The 27611-nt window shown below is 44.2% G+C and overlaps 1 protein-coding gene across 1 annotated transcript in view; it reads left to right on the top strand.

Moving 5' to 3' along the window:
* TMEM135 (transmembrane protein 135) overlaps nt 1-27611 on the top strand; it is a 340734-nt gene that overhangs the window by 91270 nt on the left and 221853 nt on the right. The window contains exon 4 of the mRNA XM_088449045.1: nt 15833-15866. Coding sequence (XP_088305171.1) covers nt 15833-15866 — 34 coding nt within the window. The remainder of the gene's footprint in view (nt 1-15832; nt 15867-27611) is intronic.

Here is a 27611-nt window from a genome sequence, read left to right on the forward strand (position 1 = left end):
AGCAACTTCTCCCAACCATCCAAGAACAGTTTGGTGAGGAACAATGCCTTTTCCAGCATGATGGAGTACCTTGTCATAAGGCAAAAGTGATAACTAAGTGGCTCGGGGAACACATCAAAATTTGGGTCCATGGCCTGGAAACTCCCCAGATCTTAATCCCATTGAGAACTTGTGGTCAATCCTCAAAAGGTGGATGGACAAACAAAAACCCACAAATTCAGACAAACTCCAAGCATTGATTAGGCAAGAATGGGCGGCCATCAGTCAGTATGTAGCCCACAAGTTGATTGACAGCAGGCTAGGGCAAATTGCAGAGGTCTTGAAAAAGAAGGGACAATACTGTAAATATTGACTCTCTGCATAAACTTAATGTAATTGTCAATAAAAGCCTTTGACACTTAAGAAATGCTTGTAATGTTACTTCAGTATACCATAGTAACATATAACAAAAAGGTCTAATAACACTGAAGCAATTAAACTTTGTGAAAACCAATACTTGTGTCATTCTCAAAACATTTGGCCATGGTTGTACATGCAGATGGAGTTGTCCTGAGCGTGCATAATGCATTGTCAGAATACAAAAAAAAGCATTGTAAATGCAAGCGTAATTACATGGAAATGTCACGTTATGCAGTGAGCAAGTCACACTGGCTATTTTTTTTATACATCTTTCCCTTTAAGGTAATTCTAAAGGTTTCTTTTTTCAGGTTAACTATCTAGATTGCGTGCCAAATACCTATATATCTTTGAGGAATAATGACCTTGTGATTTATCCCATTCCTGTGTCCTGTTTATTTAAACTTTGTACAGCAGGATATGTCATTATAGCTCTATAATTACTGTGCTTTTTCATTACTCTTGTTTGGGCTTCAGTGTAGTTTTGTAGGTTCAACAACAAACATCTTTTTTTTAAATTTTATTTACTGCACAACGAAATCCATTTAAAAATAAAAGAGATCTCTTCTGTTCCTATAGCAAAGGAAAGTGGCAGCGACCGTCAGATGTTACCTTATCAAACTGGAGGCAGACAGTCCTGCCAAATAGAGCGCAGAATGGTTAAGAACCATTAATGGCTGTCTTGCTTGAGCTTCCACTGACATTTTGAGACAGACAAGATTGTTACTATTGGGGATTGATAGATTAACGTTTGCTAACACTGACTGTGAGGTTGTACAGTGGGTAAATAGTTTGTTTGACACCTGTAGCAACCAGTCGGATGTTTGGCTTTGATCAGCGTGGTGCATGCAAGTCTGATAGTTGCACATAGTTACTGCAACGCCCCTACGTTACAGCTGCTTGTACACGCACATATATATTTTTCTTTTTTAAGCGATAACTTTGATTCATTTTCTCCCGTTCATAGCTCGTAACCCATAACTGGATCTTTGTGCACGGGTGCAAATGGTTTTTGCTTATGGCGCAGATGCGTACGCATTTTTGCGTTCTGTGAGTTGATCGGAACTTGACCTGAACTGTTTTTTCGTGAACTTAGGAGTTTGGAGGCAGGAACTGGGCGATCGCATGGAACCACCCTGTTTTAGGTGAGTATCGTCGTGGACGTATATCTATAGTGATCCTGGGTCAGGCACACAGGGAAGGGAAGCCTGTTTCTGACGGATCTTTTGCACGTACAGTAGCATGGGGCTGGTGCATGTGCCGATACAAATGACGTAGTGTTCCCATCAGGCTGTTTTAGATTTAAAACACTAAAATTGCGCCCTGCCCTCATGGTGGCGCCCCGCTGAAACAGACAGCCTGGTGCTGTCCCCTCCTGCTGGCAGCAGCATTCCACCGGGGGGGTGGGGCGTTGCGGTGAAAGAATCACCATCTTGTGAATAGATGGCATGAATGGATCTACAGTGATGAAAAGGGGGCGCGACTTAGGAACATGCCACCTTTTCGAGTGGCCACGCCCCCTTTTCACCGCCCTGTCCCACTCCAGACTTAGAGTGAACACTAAATGATGGTTGCGGTGACTGGTGTAAAAATCAATGGGCACACAAATGCCCAGGGATTCTTGCATTAGCATAGGCTTCCGCGGCTGCCTGCAGATACAGCCATGTTGCATGGGACCCAGCATCAGCCCCCCAGGCTCTTGCACTGACGGTTACAGATCACCCTTCATTTTTTTTTTTTTTTGACAACTGGAAAGGGAGTCCCAAATTAGTATATTGCCTGTAGGGTCTTACCCAAGCTCTGCTATCACTTAACCCCCCCACCCCCTTCATAAGTGTGAAGCGCAACAAGATATACTGGCACTAAATGTTAATATATCAAATAAATAAGAGAATAATTCAAAAAAAGGAGGATTTCAATGTGCAATTCTCCTTCAGTAAAAGCCACCGCCATGTTTCTCAGTGCAGCAGAACAAAACCGGGCTCCACACTCTCCTTTCATGTATACTTGATCATGTAGCGGCAGCACCAGAGTCGGTCATTGTCATTTATCCTCCTCCGCACGCTCCTGAAGGAGTTAAATGAAGAGGTTGGGGGGGGGGGGAAAAAAAAAAAAGAGCCTTTGAAAATTCTGCATTGAAATAGGGAAACCTTTCCTGGAAAAAGCATAAGGTTATGTTTGGTTGCCTGACATAAATTGAATACTCTAAGGAGAGTCTCCTCTGATAAGGATTTCCTGGGGTGTGGACATTGCTAAAAACAACAGCGGCACTGTGCAAACAGGGGGACAAGGGAAGTTTTACCACAGAGAATTCCATTAAAGGTCCCTTTTTTTTTTTTTATTTGTCCTCGGAGCTTGAAAAGCAATTGTAACTATTGTGGATAGCGAGTGGCCGGGGGGCAAATATATATTACAAGAGTTCTCTTAGATCTAGGCTTTAACATACACCACCAGTCTCCGGAATGCCCGCAATCATCATCCAACCGCTTATATCAAGTTGGTGAATGTACCTGGGGTCACTTGCTTTGCTTCAGCGAATTCCATTGAGCTTTACAGTTGGGAACAAAACAGTAATAAGGCGAGACTGGGTAATAACAGGCAGACAAAAATGTAAGAGGGCCCTGCTCACCAACGAGTACAATTTGGGTTCTCATTAACTTGATTTAAATAGTAAATTGTTGATTTAAATATAGAAAAGTACATTCTGCAGATGTGTTTTTTATGCAACACATGAAAACACGATGGGGGCTACAGTATTTCAGATGTAAACCACAGCAAACAAAACTCACTTTTTTTTTCCGCACTGATCACCTATGAATGGCATCTGATTAGCACAACAGGCATAACTGAATCGGCTGCCAATCAGGCTTGCATAAAATTGTATTTAAAAAAAAATACAAAAATCAAAAACGGATTTATTTGATTTAAATCAGATTTTTGGGATTTAAATTGAATTTTTTATAAAAATTTTTTTTTAACTAAACGTTCTAAATTTTTAAATGTTTATTTAAAAAAAAATTTAATAAAAAATCCTATTTAAAGCAAATAAATCCATTTTTGATTTTTTTTTTTAAATCCAATTTTATGCAACCCTAGCTGCTTCTTCAAGATGTTAGTGATCCAGGGGCCAAGTTTCCAGTAACGGAGCACCGTACCTTATGCAAAATGGGAGATAAACGTTTTCTGCATATAAAACACTAGTAATATGGACTTGTCACCTCAGCCCTGCCACTTCCCTTATTTACCCGTCTTCCTGTCATCTCTTGGTGATCTAATATGTCTCATTTACTGTGGTAAGAACCGTTAGGTGTGTGTGCGCGCCACAGATCCTGGTGGGCTTCATTGCATGTACACTTCAATTAAGGCCTTGCCAGTTCTATTGGATTAGGGTCTGGACTTTGACTCGATCTTACCAAAATGCAAATTTTTCCTGCTACGATCAAATTGTTTGTCATAGCAGGAAAACTTTTTGTATACAGATGTTGACTTGCCTCGAGTCCGACCTTAAGTTTCAATTCTGTCCATGTATAGACATCCTGACGTTTCTCTGCAGAGTCTGCTGGCACACATCAAAACTCATAGTTACATAAATGATGGCATACTGTCCTCTCTGTGCGCCAGGTCCTGTGAGACTCTGCTAGCGCTAGGCTTTTTTTTTTTGCAGCAATGCAGGACTAGGATGCACCAGCAGACATTGCTGATTAATTTGATGCAACACTTGTATATCTCTCTGCGACTTATACTAAAATCTGTGGGATCGGTCCACTTTCCCCACTCACATCTGACTCAGAATCGGCATTAAATGTGAATATTCGCCTGTATGTAGAGTTGTATATATTTTATGCTCCACCTCAATTTGTATGATTGGTTCCATACCCATCATCATCATCATCCATGCGTCCCCGCACCAGCCAAATCCTGGGTGCAACACATTAATCTGAAGTCTTGTACGCTTGGCCCACATTTTCGCCGAGATGCCCCAGACCCATCCCTCCCTAAACTCAGCCTACATGTAATCACCTTATTATCTCCCAGTTACAAACTTGAAGGCGCAACCGGAAATGTGTCCGAATTGAGCGGGAATCTGCAACTCACCAGTATATCCGTACGCTCGGCTACAGGGCATGCTCAGTGCGAAACGCGTAAGTCAATCGGCAAAATTGACCTCTGTCCAACTGTGTGTCAGCCCTAATGCGTTCAGGTTAATGTACCACAAAGTGACTCATATCCCACAAACGTCACTGGTTCGTATGGAGTCGATGAGCTCCCCTGGTTATTGGTTAAACTCCGCAAAATGGCTGCCTCAAGTGTGGGTGACTCGCTTACTTTATTTATATTTATTTTTATTTTTTTTACTTTTGTTGACTGATTCTGCTACACAAATTTCCATTTTTTTTAATTTTTTTTTTACTGTGGATCTGAAACTATTTTTTATAAGAGCAAATACCCATGTAATCATATTTTTAAACAACAATTACCTGGCAGAAGAGAGGCGCTTGGTGTGACTGGTGATTTTAAACCTGCTGTTACATGCTGTAGAACAAAAGACCCGGGCAGGAAGAGTTTGTTTTGTCATGCAGTGTCACACGAGACATCATGGGATTTACACAGTGACAATGTTTTCACAAGCTCTTCGGTTTCAACTGGTCCAAGACAAAACAACCTTCACCCGATTCCAGGCATTTTTTTTTTGTTCTGCAGTAATCTGAAGGCTCATGGTCTGCTGAATAGGCCCCACTTCTATGTGCTTAATGACACCTGTTTACAATTTCCTTTTCTTTTTCTAGAGAGTATTGGAATACATGGTAATTTGCAGAGGCATGTAGCAGAGTCCACATTAATCCTACTGTACACAAGGAGTAATTGATAAAACGAGATGTAATGTAAACAGAGGAAGCAGTATGTAAACTTTAAATTATATAAAGGGAAATGCCTTATCTAGATGACATGACGAATTGTGTAAGCTAGTAAATTCACACAAATGCACTATGTCGGTGCAGAATTTTCTGCCACCTATCTACATACATTATTTAGGACAACAATTTCACTTCCATGGTCCCCTAAAAACACGTGTGCGCATATATGTATTATGTGTGTGTGTGTAATGCTTATAAAAACTGTTACACTTCATGCAGTGCAATGATTCATATATCAAATGAAAGAAAATTTAATGCTGAATTCAACACAAAAACAGAGGTAAAATATTTGCATTACAAGGGAAATTATGCAGTGAAAACAACACTTAGGGTGAAAATCCCAGTGTACTTATGATGTTACTGTCCTATTAGTATTTCGTTGGGTATCCTTTATTTTTCAAGACAGCAGCACAGTGACGTGGCATTGAGCCAACCAATGTTTGGAGCTCTTCCTTATTTATCTAATTTATCATATTTTTAATTGTTTATTATATACATGTGTAATGATATTTTGAGATTCACTTGACTGTCACTTTTTGTCTGATAATTTCCATTTACGATTCTTAATCTATTCTTAATCTGTACTGTAATGTTCTATATGTTTTTCCGCTGACACGAAAAACATTCAATAAAAAGACTTTAAAGAAAAAGAAAAAAAAAAAATACCTGGAAGGTGCAAGGTTATAGTGTGAAATTATTCTCTAATCACAATAATATATTGATGCCAAAGATGTAAGAAGTGTTAGGTAAATACCTAAATACTACACTTCAATGCCAACAAGAAGGCCTTAGGCCACCATATTAATATCAAATAGAAACAAATTAATTTACATACATACATTTTTAGATACAATCTCTAAGAATACAGTTTACACAATTTCCTGTAAGGTTTTCCACTCTCAAGGTTGAAAAAACAAAACAAACAACCCCTATTTTAGGGGTACAGATTTCAAGTGCGTGCCCTTTTAAGTGGATCCCAAAGCTTTACCGTACGCGTTTCGTCTCCTTACGGGACTTCATCAGGGGTTATCTCAAGAATAGCAAAAAAAAAGATCAATTGTGTGTAACACAACATGTCACATCTGCTTTTCTGCTAGAGACAAATCCAATAAGGCCTTCGAGTGGGTGCATTTTTAATTAGACACAAATAGGTGTAACGATCAGGATGGGTGTAACAAGACAGGATAATCATCTAATGGAAATGACCCTCGCCACACTTAGCCAGCAGGAACGTCTGTGTGGATCTGAGAGCATACAAATTTGTCAACCTCTCAGATCCAGGCAGATTTTATCCTGTCTGGTTAAACCCATCCATCCTGATTGTTACACTAATTCATTAAGATACCTATAGGCAGGTATTTTGAAGCTGACAATCTCAGTGCTGCGCCCTCTCCGTGTGATACTGTAGTGGCTGCTATAATAATATGTGAGTGGAGTGATTAGATGAGTGTAGACCTGACGAGTGGAGAGAGGGAAGGGAAAGTAACTCTTTGTCCGCCTGTCTTTACCCAGTCTCGTTCTATTATTGTGCACAAAATCCCCTAACAGGCTGAATGAGCTCTTTTCATGGTCATGAGCCTTGTGATCGGGAGTTCCTGGGGGCATTGGTTGGCAGTGGTGACCTTCTAGCTCCATGTGCGGCCCGCCCTCCCATGTGTATTTGGTGTCGCTGTAATACATCTGTGTGTCCTCACTCTGTGGTCGGTTGTGTCCTTCTCACCTTGACCTCCTGTGAATGGGGTGTGACATGTAATAGCAAGCTCTGTGTTCAGCTTTGTGCTATTTTGTGCCGGTTTTGAGTCTGGTGCCCCATGTTTTTTCTGCTACCTGCCCCTAGTTCCCCTCTTCTAATGCTTCTCCCTCTCATTCAGCGGCAATGTGCATTGCAGGGCTTACTCTCTGCCCAAGCTCCTACCACTCCAGTACGACTCATACACTATACGCAGCTCTCCTGCTTAGATACTGCCAGGTTTATGTCTATTTTTTAGACACAGAAATATGATCACCCCCTACCCCCCAGCAGATGGGACAGGCCTCTGCTCCACTGAAACGCCATTGTCTTGTTCCAAATACCCATGGGGGGGATGTAGGAGAACCTGTACAAATCTTTGCCTTTTGCATATGACACCCTGTATTATCGCCAACACTGTCTGGTCACTCCACATAATGCTAATACCCACACTCTGCAGTGGGGATGGATTGGACTACAGCTCCAGATCTTCACATAAAAATAGGCCTATCATCACTACAGTGTGACGACGATTAGTCACCCAGCTGGCCACATGAACCAGTAGTGCACGCAGGGGGGGTTTCTGAGAACTCAGAGACCCCTCCCCAACAGACAAGAGAGCGGACATCATATTTATTAAGCTCCTTCCACTCAGATTTGCGGGTTGATGGGGAGAAGGCAGAGTCAATATTACACGATTCCGTTAGATTTGCGTCATTTTGACCCCACCACCTTGCGATTGACCTGCGAATCATGGCATTTTGCTGCTAGGGGGAGGGGCCTAATTACATGGTGTCCGGTCCGTTTCCCATCTGCTACCTGTTCTGCAGCTGCTGTAAGGTGAGAGAGTGTGTGTGTTATAGTGTTATATGTGTGACATATACGTGTGTGTGTGTAATGTATGCGTGATGTGTGTATGTATTTTTGTATATATGTGCGTGTGTGTAATTATGCGTGATGTGTGTATGTATAATATATTTGTGTGTATGTATTTTTGTATATATGTGCGTGTGTATGTATATATATATATGTGTGTGTGTGTGTGTGTGTGTGTGTGTGTGTATGTATATGTATATATATATATATATATATATATATATTTATCACTCACTTGTAGTAGCTTCCTCTTCTTTTATCCCCAGCATCTCCTGGCCTCCCCTATCTCTTCCCTGGCCCTTCCCCATGAGGCCATGGCCCTTTTTCAGGTGCACTATCTTATGTTCCTATTTAAAAAAGATCTGCCAATGCTTTCTCTGGCACAGGGCACCAAAAAGTCTAGTTATGGCTCTTTCTATTGTCTTCAGAAAATGGTGCCATTTTTTTACTTCTCCATATACAGGAAGACATTGGGTCTGATAACTTAGGGGGCAAACACGTCCATCTGGCTCTGGCCACACCCACACAGCACTGGCCACACCCACACAGCACTGGTCACAACTTTTCCGCTTCTCACAATAGGCCCCTGATCAGTTTCAGCTCCAGGCCCTATGTGGCCCTTATTGCGGCCCTGCTGGTGCTTGGGAACACAGGCACTCCGTTTTCCACAATGCAGATACTCATGCGACATTACAGACCACACCACCACCAAATACAGTTGTTACTGGTATTCTTTATTTATAAAACGTCATGGTATTTTGTAGAGCCGTACAATGAGGGGACCATGATAAAAAAAAATAATTAACAGACAGCAACATAAAACAGAAGTTACAGATGGCCCTGACCAAATGAGCTTACAGCCTTAGAAGTGTAAGCTTGTGAGCAGGGCCCTCATACCTCTGTGTCCGTTATTTCCCAATATCGTTTTCTTACTGTCTTGTTTCCAGTTGTGAAACGCAGCAGAATATCGTAAGGCAGAAGCAATAGCAGCCACCAAAAATATAGCAACCATTAGTTGACCGCCCATGGTGTGGTACTGCTGGAGGTGTAGAGCGACCTTGGGAAATGTAGACATGAAAGATGAACATAAAGATCATCAGTTGCAGCCATCGTATAACTGTCCTTCACCACTTACATTAACCTGAACCGCCTTCATCTCATACTTATCTACTCTCCTGGAATGGCCTGGGAGGCTCCTGCATCTTGGGTGGTGCTCCCGACTGCCCAGAACAGTATTCAAGTATCCCGGCCTGCCCACATACATCCCACACTGGTATTCTTGGCATTCTATAGCGGGGCAAGGTCTAGATGACGCAATCCCTCCACCGCACCTTACGCACCGCCGTCCTGTGTCGCGCCATGCCCCCTGCTGCTTCTGACCTGGCCGTCCCCTTCCAGTTCTGGAGGAAACTTTTGCTTATCTGCGGCATGGGCATCTTGTGGTTGTCACTTAGCTCATCCAATCGTGGTTACCTGTCATGGTTCCATAATACACCCTTCCTCATGCGGAGCCTTACCACCGGTAGTACATTAGCAGTGATATCATTGGCGGTTACCTTTGATGTGTTTGGCGAAGTGAGAAAAAGACCAATCGCCAGCTAAAAATCCCTATTTTCACCGGCAGTTCAGCTTTCACCCTGTAATAAATCGTCCTTTAATACATACTGTATAACGGGCAATAGGCAGGTCGTCTTTGCTTGTAAGGAATTCCTTTGAAAGTGGTGAGGTCAGTGGAGACCAATCCTGGGCTGGTGATTGGATGGAAATACGGATTTAGAAGCTAAAGAGGTAATAAAGTGGAGCTACGTAGGAAATAGATATTGATGGTCGAATTCCTTTACTTGCAGTAAATAGCGCCAAGATCAGTGCAGATTGAGAATGTAATGCAGGTGCTTGAGCATACAATTAAATTACCTCACCACAGTGTGGGGCTGTACAATGTATGTTGTACAGGACGTGTTCCGTTTTGGCCCAGTAAGGTGCATGTAGACCCCATGTCTAAAAATCTGCTATAAAACCAGCCAAAGGGTGTGATATGTATTACCAGCGGCCGCATGGCCGGCGGTTCAAATCCCGACATCGGTTGCCCGACAAAGAAGGAAATCCTGATCGTCCTAAAGGTAAGTGTACACTAATCTAATTCTACCCCCTAACCCTCTTTTAGGGTGCCTAACCCTAACCTCCCCCCTGTGCCTAACCCTAACCCCCCCCTCTAAGGGCCTAAACCTAAGCCCCCCTTCCCCTCTGCCTAAACCTAAGTCCCCCGGGGGGAGTGCCTAACCCTAACCTCCCCCGGGGGGTGCCTAACCTTAACCCTCCTTCCCCCTAGCCTAACCCTAACCTCCCGGGGGGGGTGCCTAACCCTAAGTCTCCCCCGGGAGCCCTAAACCTAACCCTACCCCCCCCGCGGCTGTCCACTGCGGCGCCGGGCATCACTTCCATCGGGATGCCAGGCGCTGGTCCCCGGAGTCGGTAAAATGACAGGCGTCTAGATTTAGACGTCTGTCATTCAACCCTCGCCGGGATTAAGTAGTCTGGAAGCCGGCGGTCGGCATTTAGACCGCCGGCTTCCAGACTACATCCCCAGCCGAATGCTTTCTCTGCATTTGTGGATGTTGCAGAATTTCTATATATTTTTTGTCATATTGAATCACTTAGTAATTTGGTTTTTGATGGATCTCTTAAGCTGATCAGCGCTTATCCAAACAAATATGATTAATTCCTCAATTCCTTCCACACTTATTACCCCGCTAATGTGCGATTGATGGAACCGGACGTTCATTACTGCCGCCTTTTGTTTCTCGGCATTCATAAAACATCTATTGTGTGCGCAGTGCGTGTCCTCCCTGTCCGCCGTGTCACAAGGTAAAAATAAAGGGAACAATTTTTCACATCTACCTTTTTCCTTTGTGCTGGCCTCTGACTTGCAGCTGTATCCTCCCGGACGGCCAACTTTCTGCCGAAATATCTGCGGGGAAACAAACAGTAAAAAGCGCTTGAAACACACATTTTTCTTAACCCTTCTCAGTCACACCGAACAATGCTCATTGATAAAGTCTGAGGCCGTGTTTACCTTGACTGGCCTGGCAATTGTTACCCTTCGGGCTCCGGAAACCTGGCTTAATTTTCATGCTAGAACATACAGCTCTGTTTACTTTTGACCTATTGAATGTATTTCTACAAACCTTGCATTACATGGTGTGGGGGAGGTCGGTGTAACCAAGAATTTACTTAAATGCTGGAGATCGGGGCCTGTGGACGGAACGGTGGGATCGCAGGAGATGAAATGAACACTGCAGTCTGGGTAATCTGCAAATTTGTTCTGCAATGATTTAAGAATCTTTTTTTGTACGTGCCTTACGTTGTGCTTGCCTATAGTTGAAAATGATTACTGAGGACACTGTGCTACCAGGTAGGGGAGCCTAAAGCTATGGGCGTTCTCAGCGGATGTTGGGGCACGTACAATACCCACCTGTGCTATGTTTACTGAATTTGGTCCTAAATTATTATTTTCCAATAAATGTTTATTGAATTTTTAAAAAGAAAAACACAAATACAGTAACAAAATATAGAAAATCACAATACAGGTTGAGTCTCCGATATCCAAAATGCTTGGGACCAGGGGTATTTTGGACAACGTAATATTCCGTATTTTGGAATATTTGCATATCATAATGAAGTATCTTGGGAATGGGACCAAAATATACACACAGAAATGCATGTTTGTGTTATAGACACCTTATACACACAGGCTGCAGGTAATTTTTATACAATATTTTCAATAATTTTGTGTGTTTCAAACAGCATTTGTGTAAATACATAAAATTCAGTTATTTATCATATGCACCCTATACACAAAGCCTGAAGGTAATTTTATACAATATTTTTAATAATTTGTGCCTTAGACAAAGTTTGTGTACATTGAACCATCAAAAATCAAAGGTTTCATTATCTCAGTCAAGCCACAAAAAATCCATATTTAAGAATATTCCATATTTTGGAATATTTGGATATGGGAGACTCAACCTGTACTAATAATTGTAATAATCGCAATAAAATAACATAAATTAAAATAAAACAAGGGGAAAAATATACAACAAAAAACGGAGGGGAGAGAGAGGGAAGGCACCACAGTACACAAAAATAAACATTACATTATATCGTTGTCAAAACAAGAAAAAAATTGAAATTCGTTAATATAGTGATCAAACAAATAGCATTATATAGGAAAATACCAAAATCAGAATAACGTCTAATAATTTAAATAATTCTTCATACGTAGGGCATATCCCTAAGCAGATGGTCCTAAATTATTTTTGTTTTTGCATCTTGTTTTTACTGTTATGCATTTGTTGAAAAATGTGGACGCTCTCTGGAACATATGTTTGAAAATCACAGACTGTCACTGCATTTTAGCAATAAACAGACACTATGCTATGGTTCCTCTAATAACATAAGCAAAGTATGAGCGAAAATGATTATATAAACCACAAGTATTTTTGAACTCTCAATCTATGGGTCAGGCCTAAAATATGGGTCATCGCAGCATCTATGGTCGGTTCCCCATGATCCTCCATTTGTGTTCTATTCGCAAATAAACTTATCAATAATCACGTGTTTAATATTAATTTGTACAAGTTCTCTATTTATTAAATTTTTAGCAGTAGTTGGCTAAGGAGGAGATTTTAACCTAATAAAGAGAATAAGTGGAGACATTACCCATAGCAACCAATCAAATTCTAGCTATCATGTATCTAATACATTCTGTAAAATTATAGCTACCAATCAGATTCTAGCTATTATTGTCTAGATGGTGCTAGTTAAATGTTAAGTAGAATCTGATTGGTTGCTATGGGCAACATCTCTTCTAAAATTCTCACTGTAGTAAATTTACTCCTAAGGATCAGATCGCCAGAACCCTGGCGTCAGAGGATCTCTTGTGTCAAGGGAATGGATGCTTGGGACCCCAGTTGTTTTGATACCTGGGGGCGGGCAGGGCTGGATCATTTGCTTTTTAGAGACAAAGGGCAAAATTTACCAAGCGGCGGCTTCTAAACCCTGGGGGTTTAATGGCGGTTTGATGGCGGGTTCTAAACCCTGGGGGTTTGGCGGCGGTTTCTAAATGACAGCCCTGTTCTATTATATTGTAAAATTTGTTTTGTGGCGGTTTTGACCTTAGTAAATCTGCGGATAGCAAAACCACCGTCAAACCGTCGTGGTTTAGAACCCGCCGCTTAGTAAATTTTGCCCAAAAAGTACTTTTTCAGAACCTTTGGAATTTTGGCCCTTACCGCCGCTATTTGCAGAAACAGGGGAAGAAGTAATGGAGCCATGTATCACGTTACCCGTCCTGTTCTGAATAGTAAGAGCTACTCTTTCCACCTCCGTGTCCTGTCCTGGCTCTATACTCGGAGCACATGTGACCATGAGTTAGCACAGGCTCCGGTGGTGGCTGGGATGAAAGGGAGCATCCTGAAGGGGTCCCTCTACGCTATCTGATGGCTCTTTACATGGCAAATAGCTGCTAGCGCCATCTCCAGATTGTATTAGCTATCAGAGACAAGCTGTGAAAGGCTAAGCTAGAACTGTATAAGCAGTGAGCACTGATGTCAGCAGTTTTTATCATCAGTGTGTTCAGCTGTCATCATTTCAGTTTATTATAAGGAATTACGCACCTCCCTACTGTACATTTATTACAAATGACTGATATTAGAAGACTCCCCATAGATCCATGACCTGTATAAAAGGGAATCAGTATGTATTACCACCGGCCGACAGGGGATTCAGGTAAGTAGGGGTGCCTAACCCTAACCCCCCCTAAGTGCCTTTCCTGGGGGGTGTCTAACCCTAGCCTCCCCCCGGGGATGCCTATCCCTAACCCCCCCCCTTCCCCTAGCCTAACCCTAACGCTCCCGGGGGGGTGCCTAACCCTAAGTCCCCCCCGGAGCCCCCCAACCTAACCCTCCCCCCCGCGGCTGTCCGCGCTCGCCACCCGGCTTACCTTTGTTCGGTATGCCGGGTGTCGGTCTCCCGACGTAGGGATAATGATAGGGGTCGGGATTTTGCTGCCTATCATTAGACCCCTGCCGGGATTAGACAGTCGGGAAGCCAGCGGTCGGTATTTCAACCGTCTGCTTCCTGACTGCATCCCGTATAAAAGCACCGTCTGCAGCCTCATGCCTTTATATGGCTATGGAACTCCTCAGTGTCTTATTAATCCCTTTATAATTTACAGTAGGGGATTCTTAATACCAAGTACAATGGAATATGCTGGCACTATAGAATTAACTAATAAATACCACATTTCTCTTAAGGCCCCCATACATGGTGCGATGGCACCGTGCAAGGCGACAGGGGATCCGTCGTCCCACATATCGGGCGGTCCGCACACACGGTGCGATCGGGTGGCCGACCGCCTGATATGATGGCTCTCCTCTCCCGCATAACAATCCATGGGATCGCAGCATCGCATCCCCGGATCGATTGGTCCTTCCGAAAGATCGTACGATGTATGACCCCACGGGAGCGCACTCGGCCCGACATCAGGGCCATACACGTTGCGATATAGCAGGCAAATCGCACCAATCAGTCGGATGGCCTGCTTTATCGCCCCGTGTATGGGGGCCTTTAGTCTACAACATATTGATTATAAGTTCTAATTATGAATAGTAAAAAAAATGAATTGATGTTAGAAGTGATATGGATAGAAGTGTTATTACATGCCTCGTTGAATGCATTTGCATTCCCTTTGATGAATAAGAGTACTCACAAGCTCATTTGTTGAACAGATGAGACCTTCAGATTAGACTCATTTTCTTCCTGTCAAATCTGGATCTTCAAATGAGACAAAAAGCAATTTTCGAGTCGGCCTTTTCTATGTGACCGCCCTGCCCCCATTCCTTGGCTGGTGGAATCAATCACCATTATCATTCAAATGCATGTGCTCCAACCCTATTCTTGGTGCAGGAGCTCCGACTGAAAGCGACCGGGCCGCTGCTTACGCTCTACTCTGCGTAGCTCGCAATTCCGTCAGCTTGCCCGTGACATGCCCTCGTGTCACTTATCCTACCTGCTAATGCCCCGTAGCCACACAGTGATAACTACTTGTGCTTCTCCTCACTTTGTTTTCATCTACTTCTTGCTCCCCACTAGGACACCTAACACTTGGCTGCTTATCCTCTGTTGCTTAATTGGGTGTTATGGCCACCAATGTATCAATGTATATTATCCTTGTCCTTGTCCTGCATTGTATTGTATTGTACTGTAAGTCACTTTTGTTGGTTATGTACTTTGTAAGGCGCTGCGTAACACTTGTGGAGCCATATAAATAAACGATGATAATAGTAATAATAATGTGGAGATCTGACTGAGAATGGCACATTACTGTTCTAGTGTGTACCGACCTCGATAACGACTGGATGCAGCGGGGTGCCAACGGCACGACAGAGGGGGGCAATGCTGTGTTCGGCAGCATGGACCCCGCTGGTGATATCGCCGATGACGCGCATCGTCAGCGACATAGCGGGTACACACGGCCCGATGTGGACTATATGTCGTCCGATCCACCGTATCGGACGACATATCGTCTCGAGTGCGTTCGGCGTAAGTCACATGTGCAGAGTCCGACACCTGCACAATGGCTGCTATCATAGAAGCTCGTTATACTGTACTGAGTATTAATCTCAGCATTATTAGCACAACACAGGAGATCGGAAGTATAACTGGCACAGATCCATCACTTTCTGACTTGGATCCTGGCCTGGAACATGTATGTACAATTTATTTGTGCTACTTTTACTGAATAAACTTGGTTTTCATCTAACGCAGTGGTCTCTCTGTATCTTCCCAATGTGTGCTGCAGCCATTGTCTTCTGTGTCTTGTCTAAAGGTTTTAATTTCTGCTATTGTCTTTTAGGAGGGGGCTACTGACAATTTACATGGCTAATCAGGTAAGAAAGAACTATAAATTGTTATTTTTGGCATTCCGTGTATATATTGCAATGTGCGGGTTTGGAAAAAAAAAACATAAATAAAAAAATAAATAAATAAACACCCCATAAGAGTTGGTCCTGTGATGCTGTTAACCGGCCTCCGCCTGTGAGCTTTAAAGGTACAGGGCTGCTCTGCCTTCCGCTCCCAACGCCGAGCAGCGCCCATAAGACATTGAAACACATAATTATGCTAAAGCGGATGGGAGGAAACTCAAACGACAATATTTAAACGATATCTATAATTCCACATGTTTTTTCTTTCTTTCACCCACGTGCAGTACAAGTTCTATAGACAAAATCAAATAGTACCAAGGATTAAAGTTGTCTTATATCACTTGCAATGTACTGGGAGAACTGGCTGGAAATGTTGCTGCCTCCTGGGCACTGAATGGGCGGCAGGGTGTACTCTAGTTATGACACTCTACAGGCGAGAAAAGACCTGCTTGGAATAAGTATAGAAGTGACCGCGTCTCACATGTAACAGATCTCATACTGAAGGTGTTGCTGACCGGAGGAATGGGGAAAATCAGCTATAAAAGGGATAAGTCATTTACAGTTAACGTCAGGACACCGACCTGGTTAAACTGGGGAAAAAAATATAAAAAAAAATGATCTCCTTCATCTTTTTCTCAGTCAGGCATTAGGATTAATTTGTGGATAGACTATTGCAGTTCATTGTATTGCACTGGGATAAATCCTGGCACCAATTGCTGATGCACTGGGCTGTTCCGCATGATGGATACAGTTATGGGGGGGAATTTAAGTGTGTGGACTGGCAAACAGCAGGACAAGGATTTGGGTCCAATGCATGTAAATGTCTGTGAATGTTACAAACATGTGGGTGTTTGTTACATGCATTTTACCAGCGTTTTAAGTGCTCATAAAATTAATGTATCAGCATCTGACATTAATGTCACCGACTGCACTGTCGCTGTTGGTAGTGGTTGCCGACATGGCGGTCACGTTCTGTTCTCAGAACGCACAATGACCATGCCGGCGGTGAGCTCCAGACGCTCGTAACAAATGCATGTCGTCATATGTAATTGCATTTCGACATATGTTTTTAGTGCAATTCTAAAACGATAATGCAATCCCAGCGGAATGAATACACCGGTCATTTATATAGTATCCAATCATAAATTCGATATATAGGGCGGGATTCAATTAGCCCCGTTAACTGAACAGGTGGGGGGGGGGGCGGGCGGGTCTGCCCCCCCGTCCCCGTGGCTGCTGCTACACACCTGACGATGGAGAGATTTATCTGCCACCGGCTGTGTAGCAGCACAACCAACGTGATATGTCTGTGAATGACGTCGTTCACAGACATATCGCTGGTACACACCGGCCGACGGGCACCAGATATATTGGCCGATCAATTGATCGCCCAATATATCTGCCAGGGTGTACCCAGCTTAAGTCTTGCCCTTAGTATAATGGAAATGGGTAATGAGAGTAACAAACCAGGTTTAAGGTTCTGAGGTGCAGGTAGATGTGAGTGTGAATGTCTCTGTCGGGTATACGTTTATGATGCCGGCGGTCACATTGCCGACCCCCGGCATCTAGACTACAGGGTTAACTAACCTACGCCGGGAGACCGGCGCCTGGTATCCCGATCGAAGGGATGCCGAGCGCGGACAGCCGCGGGGGTCAGTAGATTTAGGGTTCCCGGGGGAAGGTTAGGGTTACGCACCGCCCCGGGGGACTTAGGTTTAGGCGGCGGGGAAAGGGGGGGTTAGGTTTAGGCACTTAGAGGGGGGATTAGGGTTAGGCACAGGGGGGAGGTTAGGGATAGGCACCCTAAAGGAGGGTTAGGGTTAGGGGGTAGAGTTAGGTTAGTTTATACTTACCTTCTAGACGATCGGGATTTCCTTCCATGTCGGGCTGGCGCTGCCGGGATTTGAATCCCTCTGTCAGATACACAGACATTACATGTGTAAAAACTGTTTTTTCAGTGATGCCTGCAGCAGCGTAATTGTAATTATAGGAATAAGCAATCATAACCCGAGAAACAAAATTGCAATGTTGTGTGTGCTTCTTACCCCCAGTGTTCAGGGAGTCATACTCATCACTCATCTTATTAAAATAACATGTACTGTACACATTGTAAAACAAAACCTGTTTCCCATGTATGATTCTCTGTAGATGTGAATTAAAGGAGATTTACATCTTTCTGAAATTATTGTCCACTTTGCAAGCTAAATAAATCTTATGTATATACTTTTATTTCCAGAGCTGCACCTTACTTTTGCTAGCTGTAACCACACTTGTGTCTTTCCTATGGCTTACCCGGGTTGCCCTGGGAAACAGTCTGCTATTGTTATGTTACTTCTGAAATCTCCGATGCGACCGGCCAGGTCTCTGGTTTATTGACCGATCAATGTAAAAGTTAAACGTCACAGGGATGGCAAATAGTTTGATTATAATCGCTTTTCTCCATTTTGTATTAATACAAACGTATGGTTTACGTTGCATTTAAATAATAAATGGAAAGTAAACCTACATTCATCATGAGACACTCAGACAATTTAGGCCCGTGTTCAATCAGCTACGCAAAGTCGGAATCCGCGAAAATGTATCGCCGTTTGCCATTTCTCGCCAGGCGGAAACTCATCTTTGTATTCAATTGCAAACACTTTTCGCCTACGCGGAAACATAATGCAATGTAATAGGCGAAAAAGATTCGCCTCTGAATAGGTGGAGAAAAAAAGTGCAAAATCGCTATTTTGGGGTGCAAAGGTGGGGAAACCACTTGACACCCTTGGGACAGCCCCCCAAATGGATAACCGCATAAAAAAAAACCCTAAAAAAAAGTGAGGAACACCCCGATAAAACCTTGGAAAATGGGACGGATGTGCAAAGTGGGGGTACAAACTTAAAACCAGCGAAATAGACTTTTGGGGGGTCTGCAAGTATGGGGGAGGTGTTTTTTTGATTGCAGGAGCTTGCTTAAGGTGTGTTTTTTAAAACTTCACTTTAGCGACTTTTAAATATGTTTGCACCCATTTTCAAGTACCCCAAATTTGCCAGGACTACTTATTTTCAGCCAAAAAAACTGCTAAATGCCATTCTTCACCACTTGTGCAAAGACGCTAATTAGAGGCAATTGTACCAACTTAAGTACCCCAAACTGTTTCATTAGGACTAACCGGCACTACTGCCTTGATCCCCAATGTTTCTGCATCTTTTTGGGGGCTTCAGGCTGATTTCCCCGATTCTGACACCACTTTCCGCCTGTTCTGACTTAGCTTGTCTACGTTTTCGCGTCTTTTGGAATTGAATAGGGCGAATCGCGGATACGCGCACACGATAAGTTTCCCCGGCTAAAATCTGCGATGTAGGCGAAAAATACGGCAGGCAAAACTTTATCGTGTATGCGAAACTAATTGAATACGGGCCTTCGTTTGACAAAGTACAGTGATCATTAGTCACATCTGTTTCTTTGCCGCTTCAATAACTTAATGCATGCCGGGCGTTCTCATTGTATTTGGATAGTTCTCATATAGGGGCCCATTCATCATTGATTACATCAGGGGTGGGGAACCTTTTTTCTGCCGAGGGCCATTTTGATATATATAACATTATTCGCGGGCCTGGTGCAGGCCACACCCCTCCGTGTGATGTCACACATGGGCGGGCCCACAATCGCTGATGATTACAGCAATGCCCGGAACATTCTGAGGATGCTTCGGAGAGCTGTAAGGGCAGCGGTGTGACCGTCTGAAGCGTCCTAAGGACGCTCCGAGCAGCACTGCTGCATGGATTCTGGCTGCAAATTGCCATTCTAGGCACCCTGCTAGCCAGATGAGGCTAGCAGGAAAAAGCTCTGAGGGCCACACCAAATGATTCCGGGGCCTTATACGGCCCCTGGGCAGTAGGTTCCCCATCCCTGGATTACATACTGAATGCGACCTGCCCACCGGGACAGGCTCCTCCGTAAACCACTTCCGGTTAGTTTTGCGATGTGTAGCCCATATGTTACAGCAGCACTACGTTGGCTATGGGGGTGCCAAGCTCCCAAATGTGACCGCATTGAAACCTATGGGGGTTGCGGCTTCTGTCGGAAATGGAGGGACGGCAGCAAATATCAGAGAGATCTGCTGCTGTCCCTCCATAATTAATCTGGGGGGGGATACAAAATACAGATACTCCTCACGTAACGACCTACCTGTTTAGCGACTGCTTGGACTCACGACCTGAACTCAGACCAGATAACTGTGGCTTTCACTGCAGTTCCAGAATAGTTGCAGGATACAAAAAACCTAAGATGACAGACCCTGCCGCGAAAGGGGTCATGGCTGTAGTGCGGGACACACAGAAGACCCTGCCTGCCCTGAGGGAGGAGGCATGCCTTTGGTCTGGAAAGGACGGACGGGGATCGCCGCGCTCTGGGAGAAGGTGAGGCACACACAGGCGCGCGTCACCCTCTTCCCGGGTTTTGCTGCTTCCCGGCCACTCTATACGTCCTCTCTTGGCGGGGAATTCAATTCAGTGCGATGTTGAATAGCGGCGGTAGGGAGCTCCCGGAGCTATTCAATACACCGCGCTGTTTGGGCACGCTAAGGATTTTTTCTTGCACCCCCCAGGGGATGCGTGGAGAAATCCGACTAAAGTGCTGGGAGCGCAGCTGTTTTTCTGCATAGCACGGCGCTAACAGCCGCGCACCCGGCACTTTGGTCAGAGAATGGCGGTTACCACACCTTAACACCCTTATTAAGGTGTGAGAACCGGCATTCTCCGACCACACAGCGCACTGAATTGAATAGCTCCGGGAGCTCGCTCCTGGCGCTATTAAATTCGTGTTGAATTGAATTCCCCCCTTAGCGACAGATTCGTAGGTAAGGAACTTGGTCGTTAAGTGAGGAGCATTTGTATTTGCGGATATCCCCCTAAAGCGGGTGTTTTACACAAGTCCTAAAAGTAGATAAAGAGAACCAAAAAAATTAGACATGCTCTTTTTGTTTGTTTTTTTGAGGAAAATAATCCAATATTGTATCACATATCTGTGAGTGGCAAAAGTATGTGAACCTTTGCTTTCAGTATCTGGTTTGACCCCCTTGTGCAGGAGTAACTGCTTCTAAACAGTTTTGGTAATTGTTGATTAGTCCTGAGCATCGGCTTGGAGGATTTTACCCCATTCCGCCGTACAAAACCTCTTCAACTCTGTTCTGTTGGTGGGTTTGCTCCCATGAACTGCTTGCTTCAGGTCCTTCCTTGACATTTTGATTGGTTTAAGATAAATGGGCAGGGGTGGAGAAGACCCATTTAGGGAGGCCGTATCCATTATTTATGCAGGAGTTGAAGCTTGTTAACTGTATAAAAAAGTTAAACATTTGTGGAAAACCAAGATCATCCCTATACTTTCGCAGTTATTACCAAACGGTAACTTCTAAGGGTTCCACGCAAGTCTCAGAGTGCCAGGATGGGACGGATTGGGCACTTTAACTTCTCTTCCCCCATCACTTGGCTCTTGAGGGTTTTGTCTATAGGTATGGATAAGCGTCGGCACTCGGTGACATTATTGCGTTTTCGTGTGATGATTTCATCATTGCCTCGTCTGCTCCTCCTCCTCCTCCTCCATCCCTCACCAGCAGTAATTACCAATGGGAGACACATAATATGAGGATTCCCAGTTAGAACTACTGCAATGCTGAGGCCAGGTGGGACTACTCAATTTTACTTTTGATTAATATGCTGAGGATGAGTCTCACTCAAGAGGTTAATTCACAAGCAGTGAAAGACAGCTATGAAAATGTTCTTAAAATGTCTTAACAAATGGCCATGGGTCATGACGACATTATACAATTTATGTTTTCTCCTTTATATAACAATTGAGTCCAAATTAAATCAAGTTTCCTTTCACTCCTCCACTTGCCTCTGTTTCCTGTTTCTTCCCTAGGCAACGGTGAGTCTCTTCCTGTGTGTTATTCATATAACTTTTCTGTATTATGTCATTCACGTTCCTGTATCAAGATCCTACCTGTGAGTGTTCACAGAAAAGTATGTAGAGGGGAAATTGCAGCCAACACAGTGCGGCCCTAAAGGGTTTCCAGGTGGTTACTAGATTCTTCAAAACCTGTCTGCATAATTTTCCCGGGACAAACCTGCTGTACTCTATCAGTGGTGCTCATTGCTCTGTGACCCCCGTCTGTCAGGGGGCCATTACTTTGTGCCCCTGAGTGTTGGTGTGCCGTTGCTCTGAGTCCCCTCAGTGTTGGTGTGCCATTGCTCTGTGCCCCTGAGTGTTGGTGTGCCATTGCTCTGTGCCCCTGAGTGTTGGTGTGCCATTGCTCTGTGCCCCTTAATATTGGTGAGCCATTGCTCTGTACCCCTTAATATTGGTGTGCCATTGCTCTGTGCCCCTGAGTGTTGGTTTGTCCTTGCTCTGTGCCTCTGAGTATTGGTGTGTCATTGCTCTGTGCCCCTTAGTGTTGGTGTGCCATTACTCTGTGCCCCTGAGTGTTGGTGTGCCATTACTCTGTGCCCCTGAGTGTTGGTGTGCCATTACTCTGTGCCCCTGAGTGTTGGTGTGTGGTTGCTCTGTGCCCCTGAGTATTGGGGTGCCATTACTCTGTGCCCCTGAGTGTTGGTGTGTGGTTACTCTGTGCCCCTGAGTATTGGTGTGCCATTGCTCTGTGCCCCTGAGTGTTCGATTGTCCTTACTCTATGCCCCTGAGTGTTGGTGTGCCGTTGCTCTGTGCCCCAGAGTGTTGGTGTGCCATTGCTCTGAGTCCCTGAGTGTTGGTTTGTCCTTGCTCTGTGCCCCTGAGTGTTGGTGTGCCATTGCTCTGTGCCCGTGAGTGTTGGTGTGCCATTGCTCTGTGCCCTTGAATGTTGGTGTGCCATTGCTCTGTGCCCCTGAGTGTTGGTTTGTCCTTGCTCTGTGCCCCTGAGTATTGGTGTGCCATTGCTCTGTGCCCCTTAGTGTTGGTGTGCCATTACTCTGTGCCCCTGAGTGTTGGTGTGCCATTACTCTGTGCCCCTGAGTGTTGGTGTGTGGTTGCTCTGTGCCCCTGAGTATTGGTGTTCCATTGCTCTGTGCCCCTGAGTGTTGGTGTGCCATTACTCTGTGCCCCTGAGTGTTGGTGTGTGGTTGCTCTGTGCCCCTGAATATTGGTGTGCCACTGCTCTGTGCCCCTGAGTGTTCGATTGTCCTTACTCTGTGCCCCTGAGTGTTGGTGTGCCATTGCTCTGTGCCCCTGAGTATCGGTATGTCATTGCTCTGTGCCCCTGAGTGTTGGTGTGTCCTTGCTCTGTACCCCTGAGTGTTGGTGTGTCATTGCTCTGTGCCCGTGAGTGTTGGTGTGCCATTGCTCTGTACCCCTGAGTGTTGGTTTGTCCTTACTCTGTGCCCCTGAGTTTTGGCGTGCCATTGCTCTGTACCCCTGAGTGTTGGTGTGTCCTTGCTCTGTGCCCCTGAGTGTTGGTGTGCCATTGCTCTGTGCCCCTGAGTGTTGGTGTGCCATTGCTCTGTACCCCTGAGTGTTGGTGTGTCGTTGCTCTGTGCCCTTGAATGTTGGTATGCCATTGCTCTGTGCCCCTGAGTGTTGGTTTGTCCTTGCTCAGTGCCCCTGAATGTTGGTGTGTCATTGCTCTGAGTCCCCACACTGCAGCTGGCATTGTGCTCTTTATTATCTTATATAGCAGAGCTAGTCATGGTGACTGTGATATGAGGCAGTTAGTGATTACCTGTGTCTGCACAACATAATGTTCTTCTGTAGTTTACGTAACATTCCAGACAATGGGTCTAAGGTTCCAGACAATAGGTCTCCGGATAAAAGGTCCCATAACTGTAAACCAATCGTTTAGTATATGGCAGAACACTGAGTGACAAAAAACAAAGCAAATGAAAGGAAATAAAAGTACACCCAGTTCCTACAGGGAACAGCATTAATATTACCTCATGCATATTTCAAAGTTTTTTTCCATGCCTTTAGCAGGCACTTATTATATTTGCTTAGGCATAGGGGCCGTTCAATTAGTTCCTGCGGCTGCGACTTTCTGCTATTCAATTAGAAAAACATGTTAGAATATCACAGCTTGGAAAGGGAGAAATCACTGCTTTTAGTTTGCTAATCCAAAGTTGCTGATAACTTTTGAAAAGTTCTTACTTTAATGTAAGAACACAGTGTGGTACCTCTAGTGCACCCCCCTAATGAATAATGTGCTAAAGGTGTTTGCATTTTACAATATGTCCAATAAAGACAATTTTTGTACCACTTTCTCTGATAAGCAGAGTTGGGTGTAATAATTGTGGACATGTATGTTGAGATGTAATAATTGTGGACATGTATGTTGAGATGTAATAATTGTGGACATGTATAACGAGGTGTAATAACGTCACATGTATATTGAGGTGTAATGATGTGACATGTATGTTGAGATGTAATGATGTGACATGTATGTTGAGATGTAATGATGTGACATGTATGTTGAGATGTAATGATGTGACATGTATGTTGAGATGTAATGATGTGACGTACTGTATATTGAGGTGTAATGATGAGAAATGTATGTTGAGGCGTAATGATGTGTTGCCATGTATGTTGAGGTGTAATGATTTGACATGTATATTGAGGTGTAATGATGTGACATGTATGTTGAGATGTAATGATGTGACGTACTGTATATTGAGGTGTAATGATGTGACATGTATGTTGAGATGTAATAATGTGACATGTATATTAAGGTGTAATGATGTGTGACATGTATGTTGAGGTGTAATGATGTGGGACATATATGTTGAGGTGTAATAATGTGACATGTATATTAAGGTGTAATGATGTGGGACATGTATGTTGAGGTGTAATGATGTGGGATATGTATGTTGAGGTGTAATGATGTGGGACATGTATGTTGAGGTGTAATGATGTGGGACATGTATGTTGAGGTGTAATGATGTGGGACATGTATGTTGAGGTGTAATGATGTGGGACATGTATGTTGAGGTGTAATAATGTGACATGCATGTTGAGGTGTAATGATGTGGGACATGTACAGCCATGGCCAACAGTTTTGACAATGACACAAGTATTGGTTTTCACAATGTTTGCTGCTTCAGTGTTTTTAGACCTTTTTGTCAGATGTTACTATGGTATACTGAAGTAATATTACAAGCATTTCATAAGTGTCAAAGGCTTTTATTGACAATTGTATTAAGTTTATGCAGAGAGTCAATATTTGCAGTGTTGACCCTTCTTTTTCAAGACCTCTGCAATTCGCCCTGGCATGCTGTCAATCAACTTCTGGGCCACATACTGACTGATGGCCGCCCATTCTTGCCTAATCAATGCTTGGAGTTTGCCCTTGGCTGAGAAGCAACCCCACACATGAATGGTCTTAGAATGCTTACCTGTTAGCATGACACAGGACAAAGACTTTTGGAGGATGGCCTGGTGTCAAAAAGGGCAGCAAAGAAGCCAATTCTCTCCAGGAAAAACATCAGGGAGACTGATTTTCTTCAAAAGGTACAGGGATTGGACTGCTGAGGACTGGGGTAAAGTTATTTTCTCTGAATCCCCTTTCTGATTGTTTTGGGCATCTGGAAAAACGCTTGTCCAGAGAAGGAAAGGTGAGCGCTACCATCAGTCCTGTGTCATGCCAGAAGTAAAGCATCCTGAGACCATGCATGTGTGGGGTTGCTTCTCAGAGAGTGAGCTCTCTCACAATTTTACCTAAGAACACAGCCATGAATAAAGAATGGTACCAAAACATCCTCCAAGAGCAACTTTTCCCAACCATCCAAGAACAGTTTGGTGACGAACAATGTCTTTTCCAGCATGATGGAGCACCTTGCCATGAGGCAAAAGTGATAACTAAGTGGCTCGGGGAACAAAACACGGAAATTCCTTAAGGCCCACTAACAGCCTCTTGCACTTTCCTGATGGCCAATAACAGCCTCTTGCACTTTCCTTATGGCCAATAACAGCCTCTTGCACTTTCCTTATGGCCAATAACAGCCTCTTGCACTTTCCTTATGGCCAATAACAGCCTCTTGCACTTTCCTTATGGCCAATAACAGCCTCCTGCACTTTCCTTATGGCCACTAGGTCTCATGCACTTTCCTTATGGCCGAAAACCACTTCCTGCACTTTTCTTTTGGCCAATTACAGCTTCCTGCACCTTCTTTTTGGCCAATAACAGTCTCCAGCACTTTCCTTATGGTTCCTGATGACCAATAGCCTCCTGCACTTTCCTTATGGCCACTAACAGCCTCCTTCACTTTCCTTATGGCCACTAACAGCCTCCTTCACTTTCCTTATGGCCAATAACAGTCTCCTGCACTTTCCTTATGGCCAATAACAGCCTCCTGCACTTTCCTTATGGCCAATAACAGCCTCCTGCACTTTCCTTATGGCCAATAAAAGCCTCCTGCACTTTCCTTATGGCCACTAACAGTCTCCTGCTCTTTCCTTATAGCCACTTACTTTCTTATTTTGACAGATTTTTGGGGTTCAGGATGATTTCCCCAGTCTTTCATGCACTTCACATAGATCGCTTACTATAGAGGTAACACGCCTAATACCTGCTGGACAGCTGCAATTTGACATTTCTAATTTAATTGAACCTATTCTTCTGAACCTGGATCGCAGAGAGTTTGCCGCAGTCTGATCATGGCTAATTAAATCGGCCTCATAAAGTTAAAGTAGATTTTTGTGATTTTTTTTTTTTGGGTTTTGTATGACTGTTACATCCGCAAAATTCTTTAGCAGTTTGTACCACTACAGCTTCCATCTTCTGTCCATCTGCCCCCACCGCGTCATTGCGTCAACATTACCAGATTCATCTGAGTAACTTGAACTACTCTTACCCTTTATTGAACCTCAATGATGCTGGGTTTGTGACTCAGTGGTGGGGGCTGACTGAAAGATGACAGCATCTATTCTCCATCACACCAAGATGGAAGAAGCAGATGGTACAATACATTAGGGTAGTGGTTCCCAGGGCCGTAACTAGGGGTGTCTACCGCTGCTCACCCAGGGCCCCTATATCTGACTGGCAGGGTGCCTTCAACGGCACCCTCCAGCCAGAATCACTGCTGCAGTGCCACCCGAAGCATCCTGAGGATCTTCCGGTCAGTGCTTTAATCCCCGGCGCTGCCCACCCCTTTCCGCATGATGTCATGCGCCGGAGCAGAAAAGCCCAGTTACATCCCTGGTGGTTACCAAACTTTCTTGAGTCCAGACACTCTAGATTATCAGCAATTCTTTCACGGCACCCCCTAGGACAAAAGTTTATTATTGAGAAATTCAGCAAAAATGATTATCTGTCATCCTTGGGTTCAGTTGTGGTGATAGACAGGGTTGCGCTTCTGTTTGTCCACATATGTTATAAATGGCGGCTACTAGCACTGGTTTTGCCTCTCACGTTGAGCATAATATAATTTGATTTGTTCCCGGACGACCAACCCATGACACCCCTGCAATTGTCCTGCGGCACCTGTTTGGGAACCACTGCATAATGGGACCGGTGGGCCCCAATGCCTGTGGGCCTACCTCCCTTCTCTAGGTGTCAGGTTCCAGACCTCAAATTACAGATTTTTACTCATTAGATGGTCAGTTACCAGGAACATTGATCAGCATGGGGGCTTGGTTCCCTTCTATAGAAAGTACACCAAGATTTGCCCATTGGTTAGCCAAGCATCTATGATGGCTCACCACACCCCCTCTGGTGGATCACCACAACCTTTAAGCATGGGCCCCTACC

The sequence above is a fragment of the Taudactylus pleione genome, unplaced genomic scaffold, assembly GCF_031769625.1.
Source record: "Taudactylus pleione unplaced genomic scaffold, aTauple2 ptg000478l, whole genome shotgun sequence".
Classification (NCBI taxonomy): Eukaryota; Metazoa; Chordata; class Amphibia; order Anura; family Myobatrachidae; genus Taudactylus; species Taudactylus pleione.